The sequence below is a fragment of the Culicoides brevitarsis genome, chromosome 1 (assembly GCF_036172545.1).
Source record: "Culicoides brevitarsis isolate CSIRO-B50_1 chromosome 1, AGI_CSIRO_Cbre_v1, whole genome shotgun sequence".
NCBI classification, from domain to species: Eukaryota; Metazoa; Arthropoda; class Insecta; order Diptera; family Ceratopogonidae; genus Culicoides; species Culicoides brevitarsis.
The window spans coordinates 26,128,565-26,150,229 of NC_087085.1; the positions used below are offsets into that span (position 1 = coordinate 26,128,565).

At 32.7% G+C, this 21,665-nt stretch overlaps 6 protein-coding genes across 8 annotated transcripts; 3 read left to right on the forward strand and 3 right to left on the reverse strand.

Annotated features, from left to right (window-relative positions):
• The first annotated feature begins 73 nt into the window (after positions 1 to 73).
• LOC134838508 (uncharacterized) lies at positions 74 to 1,044 on the forward strand. The gene is made up of 2 exons (XM_063854051.1): positions 74 to 367; positions 422 to 1,044. Exons 1-2 carry the CDS (start codon positions 262 to 264, stop codon positions 895 to 897), a joined length of 582 nt encoding a protein of 193 aa, XP_063710121.1. The 5' UTR covers positions 74 to 261; the 3' UTR covers positions 898 to 1,044.
• Positions 1,045 to 1,085: 41 nt separating this feature from the next.
• Positions 1,086 to 11,365, reverse strand: LOC134838454 (tetratricopeptide repeat protein 39C-like). Of its 3 annotated transcripts, XM_063853985.1 has the most exons (10): positions 11,149 to 11,365; positions 9,354 to 9,586; positions 9,099 to 9,293; positions 8,229 to 8,936; positions 7,383 to 7,554; positions 3,376 to 3,527; positions 3,079 to 3,211; positions 2,192 to 2,638; positions 1,976 to 2,135; positions 1,086 to 1,188 (listed from the first exon to the last, which is right to left on the reverse strand). In XM_063853985.1, the coding sequence occupies exons 1-9, from the start codon at positions 11,314 to 11,316 to the stop codon at positions 2,025 to 2,027; spliced, it is 2,319 nt and encodes a 772-aa protein (XP_063710055.1). In that variant the 5' UTR covers positions 11,317 to 11,365; the 3' UTR covers positions 1,086 to 1,188; positions 1,976 to 2,024. The 3 variants fall into 3 exon arrangements, with proteins under 3 accessions (XP_063710055.1, XP_063710057.1, XP_063710054.1); XM_063853987.1 differs by lacking the exon at positions 1,086 to 1,188 and having other exon boundaries at positions 1,542 to 2,135; positions 2,192 to 2,581; XM_063853984.1 differs by lacking the exon at positions 1,086 to 1,188 and having other exon boundaries at positions 1,542 to 2,135.
• Positions 11,366 to 12,170: 805 nt separating this feature from the next.
• Positions 12,171 to 16,333, reverse strand: LOC134838212 (NAD-dependent protein deacetylase Sirt7). Its single transcript, XM_063853693.1, has 3 exons — positions 16,103 to 16,333; positions 13,603 to 16,042; positions 12,171 to 12,928 (listed from the first exon to the last, which is right to left on the reverse strand). Exons 1-3 carry the CDS (start codon positions 16,247 to 16,249, stop codon positions 12,390 to 12,392), a joined length of 3,126 nt encoding a protein of 1,041 aa, XP_063709763.1. The 5' UTR covers positions 16,250 to 16,333; the 3' UTR covers positions 12,171 to 12,389.
• Positions 16,334 to 17,361: 1,028 nt separating this feature from the next.
• LOC134838221 (probable ATP-dependent RNA helicase DDX55 homolog) lies at positions 17,362 to 19,344 on the forward strand. The gene is made up of 2 exons (XM_063853705.1): positions 17,362 to 17,524; positions 17,581 to 19,344. Exons 1-2 carry the CDS (start codon positions 17,420 to 17,422, stop codon positions 19,285 to 19,287), a joined length of 1,812 nt encoding a protein of 603 aa, XP_063709775.1. The 5' UTR covers positions 17,362 to 17,419; the 3' UTR covers positions 19,288 to 19,344.
• A 110-nt stretch (positions 19,345 to 19,454) lies between these two features.
• Positions 19,455 to 20,415, reverse strand: LOC134838231 (histone-arginine methyltransferase METTL23). Its single transcript, XM_063853717.1, has 2 exons — positions 20,262 to 20,415; positions 19,455 to 20,197 (listed from the first exon to the last, which is right to left on the reverse strand). The coding sequence occupies exons 1-2, from the start codon at positions 20,364 to 20,366 to the stop codon at positions 19,595 to 19,597; spliced, it is 708 nt and encodes a 235-aa protein (XP_063709787.1). The 5' UTR covers positions 20,367 to 20,415; the 3' UTR covers positions 19,455 to 19,594.
• A 526-nt stretch (positions 20,416 to 20,941) lies between these two features.
• Positions 20,942 to 21,621, forward strand: LOC134831261 (DNA-directed RNA polymerase II subunit Rpb4). The gene is made up of 2 exons (XM_063844944.1): positions 20,942 to 21,119; positions 21,177 to 21,621. Exons 1-2 carry the CDS (start codon positions 21,062 to 21,064, stop codon positions 21,530 to 21,532), a joined length of 414 nt encoding a protein of 137 aa, XP_063701014.1. The 5' UTR covers positions 20,942 to 21,061; the 3' UTR covers positions 21,533 to 21,621.
• Positions 21,622 to 21,665: the final 44 nt, after the last annotated feature.

The window sequence follows — 21,665 nt, forward strand, 5'->3', positions numbered from 1 at the left end:
GGATGTGCCTCGGGTCGGTTAAAATTGACAATTGTGCAACGGGCAATGGTACCTGTACGCATTTGCAAAAATCTCCGTATTATTGTTTTGATATTTTTTTTCCTAATTTTCTCGATTTTCATTGAATTTTAAGGGATTTTTCATGAAAATTTATATAAAAATTATTAGAAAATCATCCCGTTTATTAATTTTTTAAATGAAGCATGTGAATCAAGGTCAATTTTAACTTAAAAAACACTTGAAAAATATTTCCCGCCAGTAATGTCTCGAAATTTAGCATTTAAAATCCCAAAAGAATGCAAACATTACGAATTTAAATTGGTGGAGGAGCTGGTTCTGTGGCCACATCCCGCTTCAGCTCATTACGGTAATTTATTTCCCCCCTTTAAAGACCATTAAAACCTTAATTTTCTATTTTTAGGTCAATTATCAGTCATTGGATTCTGGGATCGCGATGAAGACTTACTAAATTCACTCTCCTACGAAGGTTCTGAAAGCCTTCCAGATGAAAAACTGTCCATTCCACTAATGTACCAAAGAAATTTCAACTTTCCACCGAGATCCACTCGCGTTGTCGAAATCAATGGTGAGCTCAAGTACCGAAAAGTCACCGATGGGCAACTTGTTCATTCGCGACATTTGATGATTCAGCTGCAAAAACTCCAAATGAAACTGGAAAAGCAACATAATTTACCGAAACGTCGTCCAACGGGACTCTGTGACGGAAGTTTACATTCGTCAGTTAAAGTGAGTCTGCTGAAAATGGCAGATTACATTAAAGAGAATTACAAACCGGTAATTTTGGTTCACGCAATGTCGCAAATTACGCAAGGAGACGATTTGATACAAGTTAATTTGAAAAATCGAATTATTCGGAAAAGGCTTGCTGAGAGTTGATAAAAGACTATTTTTTTAAGAGATTTGGTTTAAATTCTTTTTATTTGTTTTATCGGTTTTAATAACATTAATTAATAGAACTATTTTTTTACGAAATAAATTATTTAATATTTTTCATAAATAACAAACAATTTGTTGAATAAATAACGAGTTATAAATTATTTAACGTAAAATTCTATTATTAAGGACTATTTTTAGGCAATTTGTTAATATCATAAGGAAAAGTTGCATTATTCGTTTTTATTTTATTTTTTATTATTTTATTTGGCTATGAGAATTCGAGAAAATCGGCTGTAAATCCAAAAAATATTTTAATTTTTTTAAATTTGGGTCCTTCTAATTGAACTAAAAAATAAAATCGGATACTTCAGTCGAAAAATAAAATAAAATTAATTTTAAAAAAATCATAAAAATGACTATTTGTTAGTTTTTTTTATACTTAATTTTTAAAATCTTTCGACAATTATTTTTATGAAACTCTAATTTTTTAAATTTTTAACTTTAATTCAAAATATCAAAAACTTCAAATAAATTTAAAATTTAATTTAATTAATTAATAAGGTATAAAAATATTTTATTTTGTTTGAAAAAAATATTTCAAAACTTTTTTAAATTGGTTTTAAAAAATTTATAATTTTTTGGGATTTTCAGTCGAATTCTCATAGTTAAATATGAGATGGAAACCTTTGATGATTTTCAATTTTCTGTAAATTATTAAATTTTCCTCATAATTTTTTTAGTAAGGTATTGCTAAGCATTAAGACTTTTGGTTTATCGTTAGAAGCTCTGTTTGCCTAAATTTTAGACTAGTTTTTTTTTTGCATTTTTATAATATAAATATTTTATGTGGACACCGACTGGAGAACATTTTAAAGTATAATGGGCTCAAAAGGTCTGAATTTCATCGTTTCACCTTTTTTCAGTATTTCAAAACACATTTTGAGCAAAATTGAAATAAACTCAAACTTTTTGAGCCCAAATTAATTTTTCACGGTGATTCATTAGTTTAACGAGGGTAACATCGATTTCAGGTTTGCTTTGGGTGATTTTCGTGTGTGGTCTTAAATATTAACATCACATTGAAAGATTCTGATACAACAATTGACGTCCTGCTCGTCGTCCTTGTCTCATGTTATGGACTTCAGCATGGAATGTACGCGAATTCCCAGGCGATTTTCAAAATCGTAGTTGTGATAATTGTTCTGAACGTGCGTCAACAGTCGTCTTGCTTCTTGTTTCTGTTTCAAAAATAATTTTAAATTAAAAATTTCATTTAAAAAAATTAAATTCTTACGTCATTTTTATGCTTCAACAGCAACGTTGCAAGCTCAAAATGCGCGAACGCCGATACATGCAAGTCATCCAGCAACTCGCCGCGCTGTTCGATGCATTCGCGATACGCAATTATCGCTTCGTCGTACTCCTTGAGGCAAGTATGGCATGTGGCAAGTACTAATTTTGCCAGGCCCTTCATCGGCTCGTTCAGCAAATCGCGCGTCGGTCGCTTGCAGTCCTCCATGATGACTTTCAGCGTGTCCTCGCTGCAACTATTGATGGCATTCCACATGATGAGCATCTCGTACACGAGATATTTCCAGTAAATTTGCTCGAATTTTTCACGTTCAATTTCCTCCAGCGGCAATTTGCTGACGCGTCGCAAGATGTACTTTTCGATTTGCGAATCCTGTAAATAGACGGCGGTGTTGGGTGTTTGTTCGAATACAAACTCGTCCCAAAAGTCCTTTGTGGAAAAAGTAACAAGAAGAAGAGATGTTCTAAGTAGAATTGTGTGTCGAACGGAAAAACGTGACGCAATGGACTCTTTGCTACACACAAAGGAAATGCAAGCGGGGGGCGTTAGTGCAAAATTAGTGCGTTTCGTGATACCAAAGAGTCCATACGGGAGAGTAAAGTAGATAATTTGTAAGAAAAGCGAACTAAATCTAATTATTTGTATGTCCTTTGTACAAAAATTAATGAAAAAGTTAATAAAACGGTTAAAATTAGAATAAATGCCTTTTTTCCCTTCTCCAAATGACAAGACTTTTGGTACATTTTTTTCTCAATTAAAGTTTCTCTTGTTAGAGAATAGAAGAAAAATAAGTAAATTAAGTAAATGAGACATAAATATGAACAAATTAAACGTCACACGTCGTTAACATGCGGCAATAACCTACATACCTTCATGTACGAACTACTGATAAATCCATAAATTTCCTCTCTAGCCGCCACTAAATTCTCCATATTGCCGTGCGCCGCTTGACAAATTGCCATCATGTAGGCATAAAAGCTCTTCGAGAATTGACTGTGATGTCTAAAATTTTTTTTTTTTTTTAATTTTCCATAATTTTTCATTACGTTGTCAGGTAACGAGCAGCAGTTTGTAATGCATAAAATTAAAAAAGTTGAAATTTAATTTTGTGGAAATAATGGAATGAAATAACAATAATTAAATTTCATTGAAACATGAAGACATACTTGAGTTCCTCAAAGTGGTTCATTGCTTTGCCAAATTCCAGTTGAATTAAGCGACACCAACCGATTTCGTGCAGACACAATAATTTTATTTCACGTTGCATAGATTTTCTGTGAGACGTCTCGTAAGCCACGACGGCAGCCGGGATGTTTGACTACACGAGAAAAATAAAATAAAATAAATAAAATGAAAAATTGAGTAAATACAATTTAATGTTGAGTTGTTTGCAGAATTTAATCACTTGTGAATGACTTGAGTTGGTAAATCATGATACGGTGGAGGCGAAAAAGCAAGACATGGAGACGACTGGTATTTTATGTTGTTTTTTTCTGAGATAGACGTTTAATCGCGATATTTATTTTACCAATTTCTATTTTTAGACATGAAGGAAAGTGTAATTTTGGAAAATTTTTCACATTTCATCACTATTTTTTTCAGAAAATCTCAGGTGAGACTAATTAATAGTGACAATGGCCATTTTTTGATTGAAAAAATTAAAAATTCAAAAAGTCTTTTAAAGTATGAGTTTTTAAACTTCAAAAAAATATAAAAAATAAATTAAATTTTGTAATTTTCATCCAGTTTTTAACAAAAATTAAAAATTAGGTTAATTAGGTATAAAAAAAATTAATTTAAAATTTAATTATTTTGAAAAAAATCATTGAAAAATTCGCAAAAATTATTTAAATTTGTAGGTATTTTCTATTTTTTTTTTTAAGAATTTTTTAAAATTTTTTATACATTCTTTTGAATATTGAAAAGCAAAAATATGAAAAAAATTAAAAATACTTTTCAAAATTATTTATTTTTATTATCTCTCGAAAGTTAATCGACCAAAGAATTCAAAATAATTCAAAAATAAAAAAATTCAAGGAAAAAAATTTTAAGAGTAAAAAAAAATCATAAAATAAAAGTGAAAAAAAAATAAAACAAAGTATAATAAAAAAATTTGAAAAGACGAATATATCAAAATTATCTCAAACTCTTTGAATTTTTTGCGAAATTATGAAAAAGATGAAATTGTTATCAGTATCAATCTAAAACCAAAATTGCTAGTTATCTTGGGAAAACTGATCTTCAAAGAAACATTTTTAAAAATTGTTCCTGCCTCATCGAATAAATTTTATTGGTTTTTCATATCTCAGACAATGGGTAATCCCGATTACCAGGAAACTTTTATCTCATTTTACGTATCAACGTCAAAGCAAATTACAAAAAAAAAAAATACGAAGGAAACCAAATGACAGGTCAGCAACATGTACATTGATGTAATTCGTGTCAAACGACAATTAGCTTTATTTTTCCTTTTTTTTTTTGCATGCTTTCAAAAAAAAAATGTTACGAAAAATTGTAACGATGAAAGTTGAACATGAACTCATATAGCAAGTACATTTTCAGTACAAGGAAGGATTTTCTCTTATTCTCTCTCAATAAAATTCTTGGAACAGCTTGTGTTTTGTATGAAAATAAATTACAAAAGTTCGGGGTCATCACCCGGATTTTCATCCTCATGCCATCAAATATACATTTTTTTTGCTGTTCGCCGAACTATGAAGAACTGGTGATACTATCGAAATTGTTTCAATTATATTGTTTCCGGGTAATTTCATTTTGATAAACTGTCTTCTCCGAATGGGCTCTTTGTCGACAACAAAAATATTATTATGTGTCCGAATATGACAAAAGAACTACAAACTGCAATAAATCTGCGACTGACTTGAAAGAAGAGGACAAACTTTTCCTTGAAGACACTCGGAAAACGACAATTTTTCTTTATATTATGATATAATTGACTCCAATAATGGTCTGCATACAAATCAAAGACATGCAGAGAAGCCAAAAAGTTTTATTATGGGACGGTACCTTTGCCGGAAAACGATAATTTTTCATCGAAATTCGCCGAAAGATACGAGTAATGGTCATCAAAGCTCAGCTAATCCGACATTTAAAGCCACATTTTCCTTTGTTTCCTCTTTCGCAAAACAACAAATGCGTCATAAGCAGCGCTTGTTATAACAAACATGTTAAATAAACTATAGAATTGGTAATTGCTGGCTGGAATGTGAAAATTTGTGTACAGAGAAAAATTGTTTATTTTACTTCATTTGAAAGCTGTTCTAACTTGACCTCAGTGCTAGCCAAAAAATACACAAATGTTTGTGTCTGGCAACATTTTGTAACAAATACAGCTAATTTGTATGAAAATTTTGTGCGAAAATAGCAATCTAATCAATCTAATCATGCACCATTTTTCAGAACGGGCTAAAAACATTTTTTTTTCGGGTAATTGTTACTATGTTTGATTTATCGCAGCAGGCACATTAAATAGCGCGGAAAGTATTTCGCTTTTGTGTATTTTGTACAAACAATGTCACAGAACGTCGATTTTTCGTGTCAAGGGCCCCGTGATGTGGGCAAAGGTCATTTCTCTTCTTGTGCGCGCGGTAATCTGAAACCCCGCAAAAGAATCACCTTTATTTGATATTCAACCTAATTATTTGCTGAATTTCCATTGTAGCGAGTTACCTTTGTTTGGGTTACATGCTTTTATTTTCAGAGTCGATGAAAAGAAAATATTTTCCTTGACCAACGTTTTCCCTTCAAGTGACTCATTTATTATTTATACACTCGAGTCTTATTGAAATGGAACGTCCTATTCAGTTTACAACGACTTTTTTGCTGTTTTTTTTTCTTTTCTTTCCATAAAAATTTCATTTCGCTTTTCTAGGTACCTAGGACATCAAACTTTGTGTTTTATTTATAAATGATGCACTTTTCAATGGAAAAATCAACAAGGGAAGGCATTGGACTTGATAAAGTTTTCATGTCCGTCTGTTTTATTGATAAATATCTTTTGTAGGTTTTGAAATATAAATTGAAAAAAATAAATTTTTTTGTTGTCGACTGATTTTTTTTTTTGCATATTTGATCATTTTCATATGGTGGGAAAATCATAAGGGAAAAAATCGAAAATATTAAAAATCATTCTCAAAAATTTAAAAATTTGGAACTTCAAAGAAGAAAAGCTTTAAAATAAAATTTACAAAATAAAAAAAAATAATTTTGTTGAAGTTGAAGTTTGACGTAAAAGTTTTAAAATAACGTGAACTAAAATTATTTTAATGTCAAATTATTTTTTTTTTAATTTTTTAAACATCGTTTAAGAACATCAAAAATTAACAATAAAAATTTTAATAATACCTTTTCTCATAAAAAAAGTAACAAAAAGTAAAAAAAAAAAAATTAAAATCATAAAAAAGTTCAAATCATAATTTTTTACAGTCCTGACAGCAAAAAAAAAAATCATAAATGTTTAAAACTGAAATATTTAATTTGGCTTCATTTTTTCCCAAATCTGTCAAAACTTCTTCAAAATGCACTAGCATCGAACATTCTAAATTATTGCACACACAATTTTAGCACACCTTTCCGCGTTATAAATTACCATTTTACATTTGAACGCCATACACCAAAACGATCCGCGTCCTTTAATTAGATTATTTTTATGATTGCAACACATTCCATGCCATTTACAACTCGTATCTACGAGTTTCACATGCAAAACAATCCTCATCGTCGTCGTAATATAATAGTAGATTTATTGATTTTTCCGGAGTTTATTTTTAATTTGACGAAAATAACGGTGTTTTTGTTCACAAATAGTCCAACACTCGCACATCAAAAGCCACGAGACACACACGAAAGAAGAAGTAGGATTATCGGCCAGAGTAAATTGAATTTTAATTGTCTCACGTCTCGCATGTTGGTTCGTTGGTCACTCGCTTCATTTTATTTATCACAAGCACAATCTTTAATTATTTATTATTTTATTGCACTTTGTGTCTTGTCTGCGTTATGAACACATGAAAGCTAAAATAAAATAGCACATGTCTGCCATGCCACCACACACATCCTCATGCGATGCATTTTTAATGAAGATGAAAGGCTTTCAGAAAACACGCAAATGAATGATGTTCAACAACAACGAAAAATTAAAAAAAAAACTTACCTTGAGACGTTCCACGCGTCCTTTGAAGAAGAGAAAAAGTGCGGCCTCGCCAAAACCATCTTGTGACGCTTCCTCCAACAGCGAATTGGCTTCCTCGATTTCCGAGTCCAAATTTGTGCCATCCAGCGCGAAAAAAGGTGTGATAATTGTGTAGTACCATAAGAGTGATAACCTGTATTTAAATATTTTTTTATATCAGGTAAGATTTTTGATAAATTTATTTTAAACTTTTTTATCTTTTTCTATTTTAAAAATAGAAAGTGCAGAAAAAAATTAGAATTACGTACGAATTGCAATTTTTAGGTTGTTTTTAGATTTTTTTTTTTTTATTTATTCTTAAATTTGTTTTTGATTTTGTTTGTAAAAAATTTTTGTTTCACAAAAAACTGAATTTTCAATTTTTTTGTACCTACTTCTACATTTATTTTAAAAATGAAGAAGGAAGAAAATTTTTTATTAAAAATGATTTAAAATTTTATTTTTTAAAGAAATTTGGTTTTAACAGTACTAAAATGTTAACAGTTTTTAATATTTTATTTACATAATCGATATTTTATATTTTTTTAAATTTATTATCATCTTTAAAAAAATATTAATCGATCAAAAATTGTTGAAAATAGTTAAATAAAAAAATTAAAATTCTAAAAAATATGAAAAAAATAATTTGATTTACCAAAAAAAAATTATTAAAAATTTATTTTGTAAATTAAATTAATTTTTTTATATTTAATTTAAATTTTTAAATTATTTTTTTTTAATTTTCATTTTTGTTTTCATTGTTTTTTTAATTAATTTTTTTTACGTATAGAAAAAAAAACAGAGGAAAAAAAAATATTTATGACTTACGTTGCTAATGGCGCTCGCATGTCATCACTTTGCCGCGAATGTTTCAAGCAAGTAATTCCTGTTCGCCGATCACCCTCAAAACCGAAAAAACTTATCAGCTTCAGTAGATTTGGCGGCAATAGAGATACGGACAACTGAAAAAGTCCATAGCCAAAGGAAACAGCGGACATAAGTCGTTGCAAATCCTCTTTGCTGATATTCTGACACTGACTGCGGTAATGATGGTACTGATAAGCGTTCGGGTGTTGATGATGATACGACGACGAGGAGTAAGGTGGCTCAAACTCATTCATGCTGTAACTCGTTGTGACACTTTGTCTGTAACTCTTGCCACCCAGCTCGTCATCGAGACTCGCATTCTTGTTCAAACAACGTGCCGTGATGACGGCCGAAGCGTTATCTGTGTCACTCGTTGAATTGTTCGCTGGATAATTATCCGTGGACGGACTACTGTTTGATTGTTGTTGTTGTTGTTGAATGGCATCAGAAAATGTTGTTGTAAAGCTTTTTGGCATTTTTGGTGTTGTAGTTGTCGTCGTCGTCGTAACGGCATTTGCATCAGTTGTCGCGCTACTTGTGCTCGTTGCAGCAGCAGCATTATCAGCTGAAGTGTGCCCATTATTTTTAGTCTTGTCGTCATTGTCGTCAATCACGAATGATGGAATGTCATAGCAATGTGAAGGTGAGTCCGTCGGTAATGGATACGGCCTAAAATTGAATGAATGTCAATTTGTTCAATTTTCTCGAAAGGACTCTTCACGCAGATATAACGAGTCTGCCGAAGGGCTCTCGAAAAAAAAGTTTGTCTTTTGAGACGAGAGATACTTGTGCGGTGGCATAGAAAATTGTATTATTAACATAATTTCTTACTGTATATCGTCTTTGGACGACGAATCGTGGTCCGCCTTATCCTCTTCCTCCCTGCTCCACCGTCGATGATGCTTGTGATTCGTATTGTTATGTAAATTCGATTGAAATTTCTGTCGGTACAGCTCGCTGATTTGCGTGTAACTCGTCTGGTACAGCTTCCATGCTTTCCTTAAACTCCAACCAGCCTTCATCATTCTACAAAAACCGTCAAAATTTGTTAAGTTTTTCAAAAAAATTCATTTGCGCGAAATTTACCCTCCGATATCCTGCGTCAAGCCAACCAGAATGGACGAGCATAGTTGCGAGTCTGCCATGATAATTTGCTCTTCTAATGTTTGCGCTAGCGTTTTTGCCGGTGAATTACTGCCAAAAAGTTTCACACGGACAGTCTTTAGCCAGCCATTTTCACTGGCACAGTGCTTATCTAGTTCACGTAATTGTCTTTGTGCGTCTTCGATTTTGTTGGTCTCCCATGAGATTATCGCATTCTAAAATTGGTATAGTTTTTTTTTAAACCGAGACTATCTATTAACATTTTAAATATAATCAAGCGAAAAATAAAAATAATAAAAAATCAATAGAGATATATTGCATTCATAAGCCACCTTGTCCTTGTAGTATTTTTTTGAAAAAAAAAATATCGTATTTTGTAGGAATTGCTGTATTGTGTTAGGCAGGCCATTCAGTATTTTATTTTTTTTTATTTATTTCATTAAAACCGCACCAAAGATAATTAATTTTATTTAAAAAAAAATTAAATTGGAGGTCAAAAAGATTTAAAGTTTCGGTGAAAAAATAAATACTAAAATTATTTTTTTTTTTTTTTTTTTAAATTAAAAAAAATTCTTAAAACATAAAGCTTTCAATAAAAACTTTTATTTTTAAAATTAAATTTCTAAAAATATTGTTCACTTTTTCATACAAAATCCTAAAAAAAGTTTTTGAGTCTGAAGTTTCAAACGGAGGAAAAACTTTTTAATTGTACATATTTCAAAACCTAACTCGCTATAAAAGCCTAAAAAGCTTTAAACCAACTGTCAAGCTGTAAACTTATTTTTTTTATTTTGAGCTTTCTGTTCTGCTCTTTTTTTTTGTTATATAACAAATGAAAAAATATGATTTTTTAAAAGAATTTCAAAAAATTCTAATTATAATATTTTTTTTCAGTCTTTGAAAACAATCAATTAATTTTTTTTTTCAATTAAAAGTACTTTATTCAATTACGTGACGAATTTATACTACCGTAATGTAGATAATTCTTATGGAAAAAAATCCGTTATAAATTCAAAAAATGCTAATAATTAATGGAACATCAATTTTGAAGTTAATAGAACAATATTTTTCCATTAAATTTTAAAAATTTTTAGACGTAAAATCATTAAATAAATTAATAAAAATGCATTAAAATAATTCATTCTCAAAATTTTTGTTAAAAATCTTGAAAAATTTCGAAATTTCGTTAAAAATTTTTACGTAAATATGTTAATAGGCCGAATTTTAAAACCTATTTTCGTTAATAGAACGGATTATTTTTTTCCATAAGAATTATCTACATTACGGTATTTTATACTTCCAATCATATTGAGCATATTTTTTAAACTTTTTTACCCTTTTTTTTAAATTTGCTTTAATTTTTATTTTCTTTTTATTTTTTAAAACTAAATTTAATTAAATTAAATTTAATTAATTTAATTGAATTAAATAAATTTTGATTTTAATTTATTTAATCAATTATTTTGAAATAATAATTTTTTATCAGACAAATAGCAATGGAAATTTAAATTTAATTTTTTCTAAGACAAGCCAGTCGTTTCCACTCCCTTTAAAAAATAAAACAAGAAAAAATGAACGTTTTGTGTCCCTGCCTAACTAACATCAACACTCTCCTACACATTTCGTACACATTCCAAAACACAAAAAATAGTCACATTTGGTTTATATCCAAAAAAGACACCACACACATACGTGCTCTGGATTTTTTTTACATATTTATCATTATTAAAATGTAAAATAAATATAAATTTCAATCAAATATGGATGTTCTTATTACCAAAAACGATATAAATGTATATCCAGCTTCGACTTGCAATTTATTCTTGCGTTTCTTAAAGTGATCTTCTGCCTCAAGTGGTTTGTTGTTCAGCCACAACGCGATTCCCACCCTCGCATATTCTGACTCACTCATTTCTGAGGCATCTTTCTGCTTGTTTTCTGACATTTTTTTTTTTTGCACTTTCAATTTTTCTTTGTTAGAAAAATGTCTTTGAAATATTTATTTTATTTATTTTTTTTTTTTCGTATCACAAATGTTGAATTTTCTTTTGATATTTATAAAATTGTAACAATCATAATATCATTGCAGGTATAATTTTTCATGTAGAAACCTCTGTTTGTTTTGCTTCTACCATTTGTTGTTATTATTTATTTGCATTTTCTTTGGATATTTGTACATGAGCGCTTATTTATTTATCGTAACGACACAACAACAACATTATTAGCTGATTTTTACAACTTTTTTCCGTAATAAAAACACTAATTTTTAACTTAAAGTCACTTTTTCCACAATTTTCCTCCCGAAATCGATAGATTTTTCGTCAATTTCGCACTTCAAAGCTCCGTTTCACGCTAGCAAAAAAACACTTTTTCTTGCCATATTCCACTCACGGTAGAAAGTTTGTTTGGTCTTGCTTTATTTAGAAAAAAATAAAAGAAGAAAAAATATTTGAAACACGATTCTCGCACAAAATGAGTGCGACGTGTTATCACTTTGACAACTAGCAATTCAATGATTCTCATTTTGTGTGTTTTCGTTGTCGTACCTCGTCGTAGCCGAGCAGCAGAAGCAGCGAGCGAAGTCAAGGTTGGTACGTGTGTGAATCGATGAATGGATATACGAGGTGTCTGTGAATGGCAATAGCGGCTTTTGAATGAATGTGTCGTCAGAGAGGAAAATCATATGGGCAAAGAGAACGGGAGAGAATTGTAGGACTGGCGAAAAAAGGTAAGAAATTTACAGTTTGAAAACATTTTTTATTTATTTTTTATACATTTTTCAAGAAATCCAGTAAAAAATCGAAAAATTATGTTAAAAGAAATCTTTACTTTTGTTCATTTTTGTTTTTTTTTCACTCTTAATCCTTACTAATCAAATTAAATTAATAAATACAGAAACATCGACTCCAAATAAATGCATCAAATGAAATTCCTAATCTTAACATCTATAGAAAAGTTTTAAAAAATATTTTACAGGTGGTTTTTAAAAAATATATTACGAGAGAAAATTACTTCACGCTACGTATTATTGTTTCGTCGGCGCTTACGTCCCTTCGTTTTGACGCGATATCCCTTGCCATACCATCCAGGTTGGACTTTTGCGGGCACCTGTTCGCCGCCCCCCTCATCATTCATCGTCGTATTGTTCGATTCGGGCTCGTCATTTTGGCACGTATCGTCTCCCGTGTTTTCGTCACCAGCTGGCTCCTCTTCTTCCTCGCTGTAGTCACAGCATTCGCACACCACAGGGTTTCCGTTGCGAAAGATCATCACTTTGAAGTCGGGCTTTAGCGGCCGATAGAACTGGCACGTGTACTTTTGGTAGTTTGCATGACAAAATTCACATTCCGCCGGACCGAGATGCGAGTTGTTCTCTTGTTCGTGCTGCAAGGTGGCAGTTTTGATGCGTGCCGCAACCAAGGCAGCAATATCGACATCTTCCTCCTCGAAGAGCTCAACGTTTGGCGGCGGTGGATTAATAATACTGTGTAAGCCGGAATAGGCGTAGTTGACGTCGTACCATTGGGGCATCATCATGTTTTGGGATTGGGAGAAACCTACAAGAAAAACATTTTTAAATTAAAAAAACGAGATTGAAAGCTTTTTTTCTCCCATAAAAGTTTTGAAATTTCGAAAAATTTTAAAACTCTCACGAGTTTTCGAAGTTTTTCGCGAATTATCAACTTAGAGAGTTTTGAAATTTTTTTTGAAGAAATTTTTATTTTCGATGGAAAACTTGGAAAATTATTGGAAATTCTTAAAATTTCCCCGAATAAAAAACTTCACCCTTTTACATAATTTTCATTAAACTTTCACAAACTTTCTAAATTTTGCACGGTTTTTAAATAGATTTTTCACGAATTTCCTGATTTTTACCCAAGTTTTCCATGAATTTTCCGAGTTCTCCCCAAGCTTTCTGAGAATTTTCTGGAATTTTTCAAATCTTTCTACGAATTTTTACTTTAAATTTTGCTGATTTTACTAGTTTTTAAGTTTTTCTCAAGTTTTCCGGGATTTTAAAAGTTTTCCGAGGTTTTCCAAAAATTTTCTTTATCCTCGTGTTCGTGAAGTTTCCCCGAAAGGAGAATATGCTGAAATTATCTAGCTGGGAGAAATCATATAGAACTAATTTAAAAAAAAAATGAAATAGCAAATGGCAAAAAGACCCGACGTAACGGACAGACGGACAATCAAATTTTTTTAAAATCCGGTAAAAAAATATTTTTCTCACCTGAACCAAAAACAGAAGTTGATCCATTCATGGTTTGCTGGACGTTATTTGTTGATCGACCACGACGCTTCTTCTCGGGCGGAGTCGAAGTCGTTGTCATCTCCCTTTTTTCGTTACTATCACAGAAAGTGGATGCTTGCGTTGTCGTGATTAATCCTACTCCATTGCTACTATTTGAAAGATTACTGTTGGGAACGACGTAAGGCAGACCATTGTTACAACTATTGTTACTTATGATAATTTGCGGTAAAGTTGAATTATTTGGCGGACAAATTAAACCTATGATGGGTGCAGCAGCAGTTGCCGGCTGATTCAAAGACTGATTTGGTAGTGTGAGAGCTGCATTTGTTTGTTGCAATTGTTGTGTCAGCAAAATTTGTGTGAGTCCGTTGAACATTAGTTGCTGTCCGTTATTGTTGAGCAATAACGGTGAGAGCAGCAAATTATTTCGAGCTATTAAAAGATTCAATTGTTGCAAGTATGCCGACGAATCCTGCACAACTTCAACTTGTGGCTTTGGAATACTGACTACGGAATCCGTTTTGGGTCCGGAAATTGCTTCTTTGTCAATTATGTGAGGCTGCAGCTGCGATTCTATCTCGTCTTCGTCCTCGATAATCTTTGGAGAGTCACTTGAATTGCCATTTGCGCCAATTTCTGAGTCAGAACTCAACGTTTCTTCACTTTTGACGTTACTTTCTTCCACCACATCTTCTCCTATGAGACAAAAAGGAGGTTCAGACTCAACTTCAGGAACAATTTTCATGAGATTAATATCATCTTCAGCTGATCCATTACTCCTCTTCCTATTTTTGAGACATTTTAGCACCAAATCCGAGTCATTTGAGTCGACGTCGTAGATCGGCTCTTCTTTTTTCACAACTTCATCAATTTTTTCGATTTTTATTGTTTCGCCTTCGGAAGAATTTTCCACTTTTATGTCAATTTCCGTCTTTAATACTTGAGTTGTCGTCGTTGTGGGACTAGTTTTGTTGTCTATGTTTGAGCTATTGGTACTTTTATCATTACTTTCAGTCTTTTTCGGAATTATTTCACAAATTGACGCAAAAAATCCATCAATCGGCAAGTCGAGTAGTTTAGACTTGTCCACATCCGGATCTTCCTCGATTTTTATTTCTTTCGGAAGCAAAATTGGCTTCTTTTCGTCATGGCTGCCACACGGTAAGCTGAGATCAAAGGGTTGCGATTGCGAAGAATCTGAATAAAAATATTTGCCAAAGGAAAAGTTTTTCGTCTCGTCTTTTATGGAAGCGCCATTCTTTAATTCAAAGTCCACAGCATCGTCATCCGCCGCGTTTTCTTCAATTTTCACCTTTTCTTCCTTGATTTCCTTTTCGTCATCGTTCACATTTGTCTCGGTATTCGACCGACTAGCTTGCGAACTGTCATCCTCCGTTGTTTCCGTTGCTGCTTGTTTCTCCTTGTGTGTCTTCAGCATTGGTTGCGATGCCGTATGAGCTTCCTCTTCGCACAACAAACTCGAATGATGGAAAATTGGGTCCTTTACGCGATCATAATCGCTCACTTCGATACCCAGGTGCTTCATTACGAGCTGCATCACCTCATCGCACTTGCCATTTATCTTAACGGTGGCTTGACTATCCTTCGGCGTCCACTGCAAATTGACGATAATGAGTTTGGGACGTTGCTTGATGGGACGATCGCGTGCCCACAACCACTGATATCGCTTCAGCACCTTCAGACTCGTGCCCAAACACAGAATTGTATCACAGTTATTCGCATTCGAGGTGGCCGCATCCCAGTTGAGGGGCCATTTTAGCACGCCGCGTTCGCCAAAGTGCACAACCGTGTCAATTAAAAATTTGCCGCACGAGTAACACCGACGATTTGTCTTGTGGTAGTAGCGCGAGGTGCACGGTGTCGTGTCAAAAAGTCGCCAATACGCGATATTTGGCTTGCAATGCTTACAGACTTCGATGTACATGTTGCCGTGGACTTCGGAGAGCGAGAAACGCGGAAGACCGGATCTCAGGTGCAGTCCATCGCAATTTTGGGAGACAATATGTTTCGCAATGCCTTTCCGATGGAGCTCGGAAATCGCCATGTGAGTATATGTGGGGTCCGCCAGTGACAAATCGTAGTTTCCGATCTCTTCGCCTTTTTGCAAAAGTGTCCAAATCCCTTTCGAGCCACGATAATCCGGAATTTTTGCTGAAGTAGAGATCCCCGCACCTGTATAAATGACGAGATGTCGTGACCGGGCGATAATTTCGGCTACTTCGCGAGTTTTTTGCTCAATTACTTCCGGGTCATCTTCTTTTTCGATCGCACGCTCCTTGTAACTCGCAACTCGTTCCTTGCGTTGCGTAATTTCTTTTACCAGTTTGCTGTTCCGTTCGAGAAGGCGTCTGTCTTCCGTTGTTCGTTGCGACTCATTCTTCCGTAAAATTGCCGAGATCTAAAAAATTCAAATTAATTAATAATTTTACGTTTTAAGGAATATTTTTTGGAAAATTACTTCTCTCGGATCCGCTTTTTTCTTTTTACCCTTCTTCCCATCGCCATCCGTGCGAGTTTGCCGTCGCCGACTATAATTCAAAATGAGACTCGTCTGGATGTTTGATTTATTCTTTTTGTTATTGCTCCTGGTTGTTCTAATTTTCATGTTCAATTTTAACCACTTTACTCATCCTTTGCCAACGAACCTTCGTGTGATATCGATGCGCGACCACTCATTTATCAAATATTTGATATTTTTACTCGGGAAAACGCGTTTTTATCCGCATTAATTAATAAAATTGATTCTCGCATAAATCAAAACATGTCGATTGTTTTTAGTTTCTGACCTGTCAAAATATTTCAGGGCCGTTCAGAGGATTTTGAAGACGGAAATGGGCCCTTAGGCCGGTACAAATATTTTCGATTACATGTTTTTACATTTAAATAATGTTTTAAAATTAAAATTAAAATTAAAATTAAAATACAATTAAAATTTTAAAATTAAAATTAAAATTAAAATTAAAATTAAAATTAAAATTAAAATTAAAATTAAAATTAAAATTAAAATTAAAATTAAAATTAAAATTAAAATTAAAATTAAAATTAAAATTAAAATTAAAATTAAAATTAAAATTAAAATTAAAATTAAAATTAAAATTAAAATTAAAATTAAAATTAAAATTAAAATTAAAATTAAAATTAAAATTAAAATTAAAATTAAAATTAAAATTAAAATTAAAATTAAAATTAAAATTAAAATTAAAATTAAAATTAAAATTAAAATTAAAATTAAAATTAAAATTAAAATTAAAATTAAAATTAAAATTAAAATTAAAATTAAAATTAAAATTAAAATTAAAATTAAAATTAAAATTAAAATTAAAATTAAAATTAAAATTAAAATTAAAATTAAAATTAAAATTAAAATTAAAAAAATTAAAATTAAAATTAAAATTAAAATTAAAATTAAAATTAAAATTAAAATTAAAATTAAAATTAAAATTAAAATTAAAATTAAAATTAAAATTAAAATTAAAATTAAAATTAAAATTAAAATTAAAATTAAAATTAAAATTAAAATTAAAATTAAAAAAATTAAAATTAAAATTAAAATTAAAATTAAAATTAAAATTAAAATTAAAATTAAAATTAAAATTAAAATTAAAATTAAAATATCCCTCCTCAAAATTTCTCAAATAATAAGGTGGAAGAAAATCGAAAACATTTTAGATTTTTGCTTTGGCCTATCATTCAGTCACGTTGATTTGTTTTGATTTACACTTCGAGCACCGCATTTTAAGAAATATTAAATATTTTAATAAAATAACTCCTAAAAATGTCGAAAACTCGTCCAAAATGGACAGAATTGGATAAACCACTGAACGAATCAATACTAAATGTATTGAAACGTCTTCAATTCAAACGAGCGACGCCAGTTCAGGTAAAAAACTTAAAAACTTAACTTAAAAAAACACGAAATTCATGAATATCTTTCAGGCAGCAACAATTCCTCTGTTACTTTCGTGCAAAGATGTAGCAACAGAAGCTGTGACTGGTTCAGGAAAGACCTTAGCCTTTTTAATTCCCATGCTGGAACTCCTGTTAAAACGCGATACTCCATGGAAGAAGAGTGAAGTTGGTGCCATTGTCATTTCTCCAACGCGTGAACTTGCAACACAAACTAGCTCCGTTCTCGATGAATTCCTAAAGGAAGAAAAACTGTCGCATTTCACCCAAAGACTCCTCGTAGGCGGTAACAGCGTCGAAGAAGACGTAAATATCATCAAACGAAAAGGCGCCCAAATTTTAATTTGCACTCCGGGACGAATGCAAGACCTTTTAGAGCGAAAATGTGACTTGAATATGCCAGGACGAGTCAAATCTTTGGAATTATTGGTCCTTGACGAGGCAGATCGCTTGTTAGACTTGGGCTTTGAGGCAACACTCAACACAATTTTCAGTTATTTGCCACGCCAGCGACGAACAGGACTTTTTTCGGCAACGCAAACGAAGGAAGTGGCAGATCTCATGAGAGCGGGTCTCCGAAATCCGGTGTTGGTATGTGTGAAAGAAAAGGCGGCTCAAAGTACGCCAAAATTGCTGCAGAATTATTTCGCGATCGTTGAGCCGGAAGAGAAACTAAAATATTTGCTGCAATTCATCAAAGCGAACGACATCCAAAAATCCCTTTTGTTCCTGCCGACATGTGCCTGCGTCGAATACTGGGGTCTCGTGCTGCCACATCTACTCGCGGCACAGGGACAAACGATCAAAGTTTTCGCGTTGCATGGCAAGATGAAACAACGTCGGGGAAAAATCTTACAGAAATTCCGCGACACGGAAAATGCAATGTTGCTTTGCACGGATGTCCTGGCACGTGGCGTCGATATTCCCGAAATTGATTGGGTGCTGCAATGGGATCCGCCATCGAGTGCAGCTGCTTTTGTGCATCGCGTTGGACGAACAGCGAGACAAGGCAACGAAGGAAATGCCTTAATATTGCTTTTACCATCGGAAGATGCTTACACGACGTTTTTGGAGAAGAATCAAAAGGTGAAACTGATACCGGCCAGTATCGAATTCGATCCGCAACAAGAAATAAATAAAATAATTCACGATTTGCAACTGAAAGATCGAAGTATCATCGATAAGGGAACACGAGCATTCGTTTCGCACATTCGCGCGTATTCCAAACACGAGTGTAATTTAATTTTGCGTCTCAAAGACTTGGATTTGGGGAAAATAGCAACAAGTTACGGGATGTTAAAGTTACCTAAGATGCCCGAAATGAAAGAAGAGTTCCAAGAAACGTTCGTAAGTCCATTCAAAGACCTGGATTTAAACACTTTACAATACAAAGACAAGCAGAAACAAGCATCGTATGACAAAAAGTTGGAAATTTATCAAGAAACGGGAGAATGGCCGGGCAAGAAAATTCACAAAAAGAAGACTGTTGCATGGGACAAGGCGAAAAAGGAGCGAATAGACAAAAAGGAATTGAAAAAACGAAGAAAAGACGCGAGAAATTTGAAAAAAGAAAAGAAAGCTGCCGACGAAGCTCCCAAAAAGAAACGAAAAAACAAATTTACTGAAGAGGAAATTGAGGAACTGAAACGAGACATCGCAAGTATCAAAAAATTCAAGAAACAAAAGATAAGTCAAGCGGAGTTAGATGAAGAAATGGGCTTCAGTGGTGATGAATAATAAAGAAAAATCAATTTTTATAACTATAAAAGTATAATTTTTTAAAAATTATTCTAAGGCTGGTGTTACTGTCAACATCCGTCCTTCAAGGCGGTGAATTTCTTTACTAGCGGCTGAATTGTAACCCTCTCGATCGCCAAAAGTAACGAACCCATATTCCCTTGAAATGCCTACATTTCTGTCGAAAATGACTTTTGCTGATTCCACGTGCCCAAATTGCGAGAAATACATCTTTAGCTCGGCATTTCCGACAGTCCACGGGATATTTGCGACATGCAGTTTGAACATTCTTCGAATTCCTGACATTTTACTCGAGAGTTATTTCAAATAAGTGCAAAGATGGATTACTTCCTCCTACAACTCCACCGGTTCCGTGCGTGTCAACAATTGTATTTTCTCCCAAGCGATCGGTATTGATGTTTGCACACTTGAGTCCCCACTTTCGCAATAAATTCTCCAAACACCAGTCGGCGGAACGTTCTTGATAGGCGAAAATAAATTTGCACGTCGGATTTCGTTCAAGCAAAAAAGTCACAGTGACGAGAATGTCTTCGAAAACCGTCGGATCGTAAAAGCAGTCGCTGCTAATGATGAAATCCAAAGCTCCAAGTTGGAAAAGGTTGTGCGACAAAAGTCCCCAAGTTAGTCCGACAACGTTAATATCCGTGCCGACGTTCAAATTATTCAAAAAACACGAATGTTTGATGTGATTTTGCGTTTTTGGTAGTGTCGAACAGTCGCTGAGAGTGACACGAGCACCCAATTTGGCACACAAAATTCCCGGAAGTGCTGTGCCGGATCCGAGTTCCAAAATGTTCTTGTCGCGCAAGGAGTCGCGTTGGTTGTACAAAAATGAGGCGAGAAAGTGTGCCGATGGCCAAGTGTAGAAAGAGTATCCTGCTTGAAGTAACTAGAAAAAAAGGAGAATTTTGATGTCAAAAAGGGAATGGCGAACAAAGCGTCACTTGTTTTACCTCGGGAATAAGGATTTCGACCTTTTCTTGTTCGTTTTTTCGCGATTGGAAGCTGAACTTTTTGATGTGCTCTTTGCCAGTCGTCTTGTCGCGGTCGTCTGTCATTATCTAATCCACGAAATGAATGAAAATCAGAGGCATGCGCGATAGGAAAAACAACAATGCTGAGTTAGAAAGTCATCGTGTGAGAGAAGAGACATTTTCCATTATCGTATTTTAGTTTTTACAGATTTTTTCTTTATAAATTTGAAAAGAGGTATCTAACAAATATTAAATTATTTTTTAAATTCGATTTTCGATATTTTTCAAAAAATTTTAATTTAAAAAAAAAATTTTTAAATCATTTTTTGGCAAAAATATGACTAAAATCATCGAATTTTTCAATTTATTTTTCAAATTTTGATTAAAATAAAAATTTAGAATATAAACTTAGGTTTTATTTAGGCGAATATATTTGAAATCCCCCCCAGTTACCCCCTCCGATTTTTTCAAAAAAATTTAAAAAATTGGAACTTTTTAGGGCATTTTATTAATTTTTTAATAAATTTTTTACAAGTTCTTTAAACACAAATTTTTACTTGAAACAGATTTATTAAAAATTTTTACGGATGAACAGCTAAACTTGTACAATAGCACATTTCAATAAATTAGAAACGCTCAAGCAGATGACAGAACGAATTTGACACATAAAAAGCGCTTCATCGTAAACAAAATTTACATTTGCCATAAAATTTTCAAATAAAATCCACTTAAATTTAGTAAAATAATTTATAAAACTCTGACAAATCCATAAATAAACCATGGCTGCATTAATTGAAATGGTAGATGAAGACGCTTCGGATCTTAGTTTCCCCAAAGGTAAGAAAAACTAAAACGTTTGACTTACAATTCTATTTCACAATTTCATTTTTGTAGAATTCGAAAACGCCGAGACCTTATTAATCAGTGAAGTTCACATGTTGCTGGAGCATCGGAAGAAACAAAACGAATCATCCGAAGAAGAACAAGAATTTTCCGAAGTTTTTCTCAAAACTTACAACTACACCGGTCTCTTCCGCAAATTCAAGAACAAGGAAACAATCGCTTCGGTCCGTAGTTTGCTGATGCAAAAGAAATTACACAAGTTTGAGTTAGCAGCCCTTGGAAATTTGTGTCCCGAGGCACCGGAAGAGGCCAAAGCTTTGATCCCATCGCTCGAAGGTCGCTTCGAAGACGAAGAATTGAGACAAATTCTCGATGACATTGGCACAAAACGCAGTCTTCAATACTAAAACCACGAAAATTTTCAAGAAAAAGTTCAAATATTTTAATAAATTTTAAGCAGATACAAGAACAACACGATTTAACTTAATTTTTTTTTTTCAACAATTTCAATTTTTTTGATTAAAAACAACTAAAAAACGC